Below are 9,149 nucleotides of genomic sequence, written 5' to 3'. Positions count from 1 at the left end.
CGCAAAAAGGCTGACTCAGCCACAGCCTGGCTGAGAACAATGGTCGAGCTCGGGCACTCCAATGGCCTGGCACCAGCTTGGATGATGTCAAAGAGACACAAATCAAAACTTGGTTGCCACATGTGTACAGGCCCTGGCTCACAGAGTAATTCTGACAGCTCACCAGAACAAGCCACGCGCATTCATTTGATCGCTCACCAGAACAACCACCTGTTTATCTGCGGATCGTACAGAAGGTCACTGGCTTGCCTGAACAATCCAGTAAAGCATTCAGGCGCAGTGCTGCTGCTGCCGCTGCTAATGCTGCTGCTGCTGCTGCTGCTGCTGCCAGCATCAACAACAACCAGAAGCTTTGAATACAACAATTTAATGCATCACTGCCAATCGCACAGCCATCCAGCCATCAGCAGATCCTTATCATACATGGATACGATGTCACAGTCTTCGTGATCTACCGTTAGCATTTCGAACCTTGCAACACTCTTTCAACAACTCGCACCCCCTCTCTTGGACCACTCGCTTTTGAACTGCTCACTCTCATAACAATGGACGACTGCGATGGCGAGGATGGAGCAGCTGCGGGCGCCCTGATCGCCCGTGGCGCCGCTTCGGATCAGGAGGGCAGCCACGCCACCAACACCACCAGCCCCAGCAGCGATGGGGACCAGTGCGGTGTGTGGATTATGATCCTTTGTTTCTAAACCAGATTCCGGCACGTCCAGCTGCTGCAGGGGGCCAAGAGTGTCGCAAACGCAGCTGGCGTGTGCAGTCATTTGAACGCATGATCTGGCTTGCTCCGTGCGCCGTTCGGTGCACAAATGTCCTGCCCCAAACCTGATCAAACCTCCCAATCAGGTGCCATGCACCGCCGCCGCGGTGGTCGCGGTCGCCGCCGCGGTAGCGGTCGCCGCCGCGGTAGCGGTCGCATCCCAGCTATTGGCAAACGCACGTGCCCGGAGTGCCAAAAGGAGCTCCCAGCTGCCAAGCGCAAGTGCGACTGCGGCCACCAGCACCTGTCCAGCAACACCCGTTTGGGGAAGAGGCGCAAGGAGGAGCGCTGCGAGGAGGTCCGTCCCCGGCGAGATCTGGACGTCACCTCAACCATCAAGAAGATGGAGGAGGTGGGCTCAAAGCTCGTGCAGGGGTGTAGGGGCCCCCTGTGTGCCGTCTGGGCAAGTGCTCATCAGCTCAGCAAACCATGGCTGGGCCATCGGCTGCATTTTATGAAAGCCCTGCCATCTGTACACGCGCAAGCTCATCCAGCCGTGGCTCAGCGAGTTGCACGCCCCCAACGGCGGCGCAGCGGCACCGCCGCCAGTGCTTGCCACAGCTGTGCTGCGCAAAAGCAGCGCGGTGGGTAGTGGGGTGCCACTGTCGTGGCGGCGATCAGCCGCATGCAGCAGAACTGCGCGCACGCCCCTCATGGCCGCAAATGGTGGTGGGCTTCCCTTGAGCTTTGTGGGAACACCTGGAATGTGGCCTCTCCCTTTGCCGCCGCCATTGGGCAATTCCTCAGTTTATCATGCAGATGCGCCAGGACGGGCTTGAGCTCACCGTGGTAGGCGGAGGCGTGGTGTCCAAGCGCATGAAGCACCACAAGCAGCCCTACTCTGCCGAGCAGTTGGTGACGAGGGGTGTGATGGCCCTGGCCCAGCCCATCGATGTCCAGGGCGACTCGCCATACAGCTACGTGTCCGTGATCGGCGTCAACTCTGCGTACATGGCCAAGTTCCTGGCCTCCGCCACAGTCATCAAGGAGCGCGTCATGGGGCACCGCACCAAGGGTTTGGGGGAGGACGTGGGCCGCGGCGCTGCAGGCGGCGGTGCGGCGTTCCAGGGCGCGCAGCCGGAACGGCTGCCGGAGCTGCCGGATTGGGGCGTCTGGGCTGGGGTGGCGCTCAGCGAGGTGGCCAAGCAGGCGCTGATGGCGCAAAACTACACTCCCACGGCCCTGCTCCGCACGCTGCAGCTAGACGGTGCGGAGCAGGTGCGCAAGGCCCTGGCCAAAGTGGATGGTGTGGGCATCATCCATGCCAACGCCATCGTCGACGCGCTTGCGGCGCATGCAGAGGGCGGCGCGGCGCTGCAGCTGCCAGGCCCTGCTCCATCGCATCTGGTGCAGCACGGACAACCGGTAGGCTAGGTTGGGATGTTGAGGTCCACACTTGGCTAATGAGCATGGTCGGCGATGAACATGGCGTGACTTCAGATTTATGTGTTGCTGTGCGGGGGCGGCTGCCTTGAGCACATCCCCATTCGCATTCTGTGCTGCTACATGCAACCTTGCCTCCATCCGGCCCCATCCACGCTGCAGGAGCTTGTACTGGGGGGCGCCGACAACGCCAACCTGCTGGCGGTGCAGCAGCCAGCTGTTGCAGCAGGGCAGCAGCAGCTGGTACAGCAGCAGCATCAGGTGAGTCAGGAGCTGCTTGTCTTGCACTGGGCGCGTGGTTGCTTGCGAGAGTCGTCGGACCCCACTGCGCCCGGCTTTCACTGCCGCTCAGTGCTAGGGGCCGCGGCTGGGGTGATCCTTGGTCACGGTTTGCAGTTGACATGGCATGTGTTCTTGCCACCCGGCGGCACTGGGCCCGTGCTCATGACCAACAGGCGCGCATCAAACGTTTTGCTGTGGTTTACAACATTGCCCCAACATGCCACCTTGCCAACCCTACGGCCCCACCAACGACGCAGGACTCGCAGGCGGCTGCGGCAATGCAGCAGCAGCAGCAGCAGATGCTCCAGGTGGTGCAGCAGCAGCAGCAGCAGCAGCAGTCGTCCCAGGATGTGCAGTGGCAGCAGCTGCAGCAGCAGTACCTGGTGAGTTGGCAGCTGCTAGTTCTGTAGCCTTGCTTGCACGAGGCGTTTGCGAGCTTGGGTTACACTCCGAGGCGCCCACTACTATAAGAAAGCGGCCACGACCTTGCCTGTGGTGGCGCTCGCGCGCGGTGCCGGCGCTCGGGCACCCCGCGCACGCCACGCAAGTGGCGCAGGCCCAGGCGGGCGCGCGCCCCAGACGCAGCGCTTCATTGAGGCCGGTCGGCTTCCATATTGTGCATTGCGGAATGTTTGCTTGTGTGCTGGGCGCGTGCGCGCGGGCCCCGTGTGCCTCAACGCGCCTCCCGGCCTGCAGGGCGAGGCGCGGGGATTTTGGGGCTAGTGCTATGTTCCACGGCCGGGGTGCAGGGCTGTAGGGCAATCCTTGGCTTGTTTGGCCAACCGGCTGCACTGGCCCCGCAATCACGTGCATGCGCCGCGCACCAAGTAGTCTGCTCTGGTATTCAGCCGTCGCCTCCAAGATGCCACACTGCCACCTGGCCAACCTTGCGGGCCCACCAACGCCACAGGGGGGCGCGATTGACTACGCCAGCCTGGCACCCGCGCGCAACCCCCTGCCGGAGGGCGCGCCCGACTTCGCTGCCAACCAGCTGGCGGCGCACGAGCCTCTGGCAGCGGCGGCGGCAGCGGCGGCGGCAGCGGCGGCGGCAGCGGCGGCGGCAGCGGCGGCAGCGCAGCAGCAGATGCTTCGCTTGCTGGGGGGGCCGCTGGGGCCAGGGTTGCTGGAGGTGCTGGGGCCAGGGCTGCTGGGGCAAGGGCAGGAGGCGCAGCACATGGCGGCGGGAGTGGCGCCCTTTTACCATGGCCTGCAATATTGACAGTTGAAAGACCCTGCTCGTGGCCCTGCTGAATCTCCGTGTTGCCGTTGTGCGAGTGGGTTGGCGTGGGGCCCCCGTGTGGGGGGTGTGTGTGTATGTGTGTGTGTGTTTGAGTTTGTGTGCAGGCGTGTGTGTGGGTGTGTGATTCCTGTAGCCCCTTGTTTTGGTTTGGGAGCATGCAATGAATGGCTGGTGTGTAACTTGCCGTGCTGACAGGGGGGCGTGCTGAACAACCCAGGGCAAACTTGCCCGCCTTCCGCAAGTTCTAGCCAGTCTTAAACTGATGTTTTGGGTTTGATCGATTCCCTTGAGAGCGTAGGAACCTTTGCATTGCAAGACGCCGTCCGTATCACAGGGAGGGAGGGGGGGGGGGCGAAATACAAGGCCCCACGCTTGGGGCCAGGCGCAGCGCGGCAATGCGAGGGATTGGCTCGCCGGTGCGGTGGGAGTCCTTGAGGGTCGTAAAGGGGGAGGGGCGGGGGTACGGGGATGGGAGAAGGAGGGGAAGGGCCGCTCTGGGCTGTGATGTGGTCGGGTGCGTCGGGGATTTCGGTGTGATCCTGCCTGGCTGTCTGGTGCTGACAGGGAGCGGTCGGCAGGACTTGCACCCACGGTTCCAAGGTTCATATTTCCGATTTTTATTTGCGTCGGGGCAGGCACCGTTGGCTGCTTCGTCACTTTTGCCAGCCCCTTCCGTCGTTCATCGGTCCGAGTTCAACCGTCCCGATTCGTGACCTGAGGTCGCCCACGGCGCGTGTCGTGGTGGTCAGTTACAAATAAGGTCGCGGTTGTACCCGCTCATGTCACTCGGTGCCCCTACCTGTGTTGAGGCCTCTCAGACCTGGGACATCACGTCCATGACCAGGGCCTGGATTGAGGCGCGGCCAACATTTATAACCACGTGTGCTGCATGAGAGACTACAGGGATGTGTAACACCATTTGTGTATTGACCAAATAGTGATAGGCCACGGCTAAATGCCCTCAAACCCACACGCGGCGCGCATATGTTGAGCGCCGCTCACGGTGCGGCGCCGGCGCCGTTGCAAAGCTTGACAGGCGCTTACGGCGCAGCGCGGTGCCGCTTGAAGCCCCCGCACATGGCGCGCGTAAGTTGAGCGCCGCTCCCAGCGTGGGGCGTCGCCGCTGCTGCGGGCGTCCGCCCCCTGCCATTCACCAAACAGCCTCAAACTTTGCTGGGGGCTTGTGTGTGATGCCCCTACACCATCTGTGCAGCTCAACTTGGAAGCAAGGCAGTCTTGGGGACAGCTGGCAGCTGGGTGTGCGGTGTGGCACGCCCCACGGCCCCCCGCTTGAACGCCCACAGGTTCTGAACAGGGCTGAAGCTGACCCTCACCAAACGGCCTGAAACTTTGCTGGGAGGTTGTATGTGTTGCCCCTACACCGTCTGTGCAGCTCAAGTTGGAGGCAAGGCAGTCTTGGGGACAGCTGGCAGCTAGGTGGGTGGTGTGGAAGACATTGTTGGCGCGAACGGTTACACTGTTCACTGGGTCTTCATATAATAAAGCAACATTTGAATGCTAGTGAAAAATGCTCTCGCTGCTGCTACTCCCTCACGGCTGCAAGCCGCCGGCCCTCCCGCAAAATCCCATCGCCCACGTGGCCCGCCTGGTCGGCAAGGCGCTGGTGGTACACCTCGGCCTCAGCCAGCAAAGCCAGCATACCGCGTGCCGTGAGCTGCGTCACGCGGGCCAGCCGGTAGCCGCCGCCGCCGCCGCCGCCGCCGCCGCCGCCGCCGCCAAGCACACCAGCACTAGACAACGCCGCAGCTGCGCCGGAGAGCTGCAGCACGCCCACACCAGCTGGTGGCGAGCCGGTGGCCCCGCCTTGCTGGGTGGCGCACTGGGTCGCCAGAGCGCTGCGGCGTGCCCGCACAGTGGCCAAGCTGGCGGTGCAAGAGGCGTGCGTTTGGTACATTTCCCGCTTGAGCAGGATTTGCTCTTCTGCCAGCCGCCGCCTCCGCTGCCATGCATCCGCAACACGCATCGCCTCCTTGAACCCCAGCCCCCTGAATGCTGCATCGGGTGCCTCGTTGGGGCCATACTCGTCCACCCAGGGGAACTCGCTGCCCGGCGGCTGCGGCGGCGCGCCGGTGGCACTGCCCGCGGAGGGCCGGCAGGCGCTGCTCGTGGCGGGCTGCTGGTGCACGCGCGTGATGCACGCCCCGGCTGCGGCGATGATTGCCGCGCTGTCCGCCGGCCTGCGCAGGAAAGTGCCCGAAGCGCACAGCTTGTTGTAAGACTCTACTACAGATTCCAGCTTCTTCTTGTAACTGGTCAGCTGCTGCTTGAACTTGGTCTTGCGCTTTGCAGTGTCTGCGGCATCACATTGAGGAGGAGGGAGGTGGGAGGAGGGGGGGCCGGGGGGAGGCTTTGAGCGGATTGCATTGTAGCTGCGCATGCGTGCACGTATGCGCGACTGGCCGCCATGCGGCCCATCCGATACCGATCCCCTCGTCGTTGACCATTCTCACCAACGCTGTTGGCGAGCCGGCCCGTGAAGTCCGTGATACTCAGGACCACCCCTCGATCTCCTGCTGCTGCATGATGACGTGGCGGTCAATCAGCTCCCGCACGCCGTCCCCCAGGTGACCCTCAGCCCCGCTGGGTTCCAATCGCCACAAGCCATTGGCGTGCAGCTTGGCAGAAAGGTCTGTATGCCTGCGGTTGGCGAGTGCACATGCTGCGTTGCTGAGATGCAGGGCGTGCGCGCGCGCACATGCATGCACACATGCAGCGTGCCTGCGCATGCGCACGCGCGTGAGCACACACGCGCACACACACACACACACACACACATACACACGCACACACACACATACGCACACACACGCGCGCGCACACACACACACACACACACACACACACACACACACAACCAGACACTAAGTGCATCAATATACATCAGCCGAATACAGTCAACATATGCTCACCCCCCCCCAAACAACCCTGGCTCACCGCCGCTGGAGGCCCTCGACAGAATCAGCCGCACGCTGCATGACAGCCATGACTTCCGCCACATCCTGGCCACAGAGGGCGGCAGCCGCCTCAGGGGTCATGTGCTGCAGGGCGTTGCTACCGTCCGAGGGAGCGCACGTCACCAGCTGGAAGTTGCGGGCAGCTTGCGCGGTCTGCAGCTCGTAGTGCGTCTTAGCGAACTCGGCGACTGTGCTCATCCCCTTGTGGTCCCCCCGCTCTTGGATTCCTGCAGTGTGCGGATTGCCATAGTGGGGATGTGGCTCACCAACAGCACGCTGGCTCCGGAAACCACGCCACCACCTGCATGCAGATCACCCAGCACCACTGGCATGGCGCCCTGCCTGCCACCCACGTTGCGCTGCTGCCTTGACTGCGTCGGCCACGGGCGCGATGACCGTATCCTCACCTGCATCGGACGCCATGTTGCCTAGGCGCTGCTTGATGGGTCTGAGGACGTGATGATCCGAAGGCTTGCCCTGGCCTCGTCGTGGGCGGCTGCGGTGCGCCGCAGCCTAGGGTGGGGCCAGCCAGGGGGGAGGGCAGTTGAAAGAGCACCACCGTTGCCCTCAAGGGTGGTGCATTGCATGCACACCGCCCCCCCCCCCAAAAGCATCTCGTGTGCGCAAGGAATCACGTGGAAACCCAGCAGCCGTGCTCCGCACCTCTTCCTCAGGTCCTCGGCCATGTGCTCGTTGTGTCCTCGGTTGTGCACAAAGAGCGTCTGCTGCAGCAGGTCTGTGCTGCTCTCCGCTGTCACGCTGTTGACGACCTGCTTACGGCGGGACTCCATGGCAAAGTAGTGCTCGCCGTCCTCGCCCGTGCCCGCCCCAGCACCCAACGTCCACAGGGGGCCGTGTAGGATCTGTGGCGTATGTGTGGTTGAGCGCAGTCATGGCACGCGCAGGAGTGCATGCTCGCCACTGTCTCACCACTGCTTGCTCGTGCGGCCCGCTGCAGACCCCTACCCATGTGCCGCAGATCCCCAATCGCCCGATCGTCTTGGCGCGCACTTTGCCTCACCTTGCACGTCCACCGGTGCAGCTGCGCATGCGCGTGCGGTAGGATGATCGCCGTGCGCGTCGCGGCGTCATACACCTGCCGGACCTCCAAGGACAGCGCCTGGGAGACATGCTCGCCATGATGACGCGGTTGGCCTGGTCAGCGCACGGCTTGCCCTTGCAGGCGATGTCCCAGAACACAAAGTCCACGCCGCTGGGCCACAGCTTGTGCAGCAGCAGGTAGTGGATGTAACCATACCGCTCGCCTGACTGTACCATGTTGGCGGCACACAGCGCGCACGTGTGGCGGCACACCCCTGTTATTGCAAATCGCAGGAGGGGGGCGGGGTGGAGGTCAGAGTTGTGCTGCAATGTGCAACATCTGCTCAGCGGACGGCACAAGCCCCTGAAGGTGGGGCGCGCGAGACACCTCACCGTAAACACACCCCGTGACAAAATGGCCGCCAGGGTTGGCCATGCTGTCACCCGCTGCCGCCCACAGGCCCCTGCAGCGGCGGTCCGCCGCGTCCTGCGAGAAATTGCATCCAATTGATGGTTTGAGGGTGGTGCAAAGAGCAGCAGATCAAGCTTGCACTAAGCCGCACGCCCTTTTGATCCCCTGTTGATCCCGCGCACCTTCCCCAGGGCCAGGTCCAGCCACTGCAGGTGCTGCAGTACCGCAGGCGTGTTGGCGTATTCCCGGTCACCGCTGATGATGGGCAGCCAGTTTCCCGGCTGGCGCTTAAGCTCGTTGGTGCCCAGCTTCATGTTGCCATTCACGTGTACCGAGTGAGGCCGCTGGCCACATGCCCGGCACTGGGCATCGTCGATGTCCTGAATGTGGTAGCTGATGTCCTGCTGTGCGCGGCGCCACTGGCTGAGCGCCTCGCGAAACCATGTGGATTTGACCACCTCGTCCTGGTTTGATTGGGCATGAGTTTGGTTGCTTTGTGAGTATAAATGAGTTGTGGGCAAAAACAGCCATGGCGCCCCAACCTCCAAACCCAGCCACCCCCACCCCTCTTCCGCACTAAGCCCCTGACCCCCACACTGCGCATCACACCCAACACTCACCCATCAAACAACCCAACCACCCACCTTCAAGCTGCCGTCGCCGCCAAACCGCTTCGACAGCCCGTTGATGCCGCGTGGAAAGGCGCCAGCTGCAAGCTGAGGAGCGGTCGTCTCCCACGCACCCCAAGCCTCCATCATGCGCACGCAAAGATACGTCGTGGGCTGTTTGGGGGTCATGGGCCAGTAGCCACCGTGGATCAGGTCGCATGCGTCCTGTTTGCGGCGCACGCCGCACCCGTTGCAGCACACATCCTCGGCCATGTTGAAATCCTGCTTGCCTGCGAGGTGCAATAAAAAAAGGCGGCGCAGTAAGGCGAGCGCCACATAGCCTTTCTGCTGGTCCCTTCCTCCCGCGTGGGCGCACGCGGCTCGCTAATATGTGCATGCACGGCGCGAGCGCGCGCGCGCCCCCCCCCCCCCCCCCCCC

The 9,149-nt window shown here is 63.1% G+C and overlaps 3 protein-coding genes across 3 annotated transcripts; 1 reads left to right on the top strand and 2 right to left on the bottom strand.

Moving 5' to 3' along the window:
* Positions 1–1,522: 1,522 nt before the first annotated feature.
* MNEG_6151 (hypothetical protein) lies at positions 1,523–3,653 on the top strand (the record flags this gene model as incomplete). Its single annotated transcript, XM_014045378.1, has 4 exons — positions 1,523–2,134; positions 2,315–2,413; positions 2,692–2,817; positions 3,345–3,653. The coding sequence occupies 4 exons, from the start codon at positions 1,523–1,525 to the stop codon at positions 3,651–3,653; spliced, it is 1,146 nt and encodes a 381-aa protein (XP_013900832.1).
* A 1,564-nt stretch (positions 3,654–5,217) lies between these two features.
* MNEG_6150 (hypothetical protein) lies at positions 5,218–6,139 on the bottom strand (the record flags this gene model as incomplete). The annotated part of the gene is made up of 2 exons (XM_014045377.1): positions 5,218–5,987; positions 6,118–6,139. The coding sequence occupies 2 exons, from the start codon at positions 6,137–6,139 to the stop codon at positions 5,218–5,220; spliced, it is 792 nt and encodes a 263-aa protein (XP_013900831.1).
* A 45-nt stretch (positions 6,140–6,184) lies between these two features.
* Positions 6,185–8,983, bottom strand: MNEG_6149 (hypothetical protein; the record flags this gene model as incomplete). Its single annotated transcript, XM_014045376.1, has 8 exons — positions 6,185–6,332; positions 6,630–6,876; positions 7,003–7,097; positions 7,313–7,512; positions 7,796–7,914; positions 8,084–8,177; positions 8,285–8,566; positions 8,747–8,983. The coding sequence occupies 8 exons, from the start codon at positions 8,981–8,983 to the stop codon at positions 6,185–6,187; spliced, it is 1,422 nt and encodes a 473-aa protein (XP_013900830.1).
* Positions 8,984–9,149: the final 166 nt, after the last annotated feature.

The sequence above is a fragment of the Monoraphidium neglectum genome, assembly GCF_000611645.1.
Source record: "Monoraphidium neglectum strain SAG 48.87 unplaced genomic scaffold scaffold00974, whole genome shotgun sequence".
Taxonomy (NCBI): Eukaryota; Viridiplantae; Chlorophyta; class Chlorophyceae; order Sphaeropleales; family Selenastraceae; genus Monoraphidium; species Monoraphidium neglectum.
The sequence above is the reverse complement of the archived record's forward strand: the minus strand, read 5'-3'. Positions and strand labels throughout refer to the sequence as shown.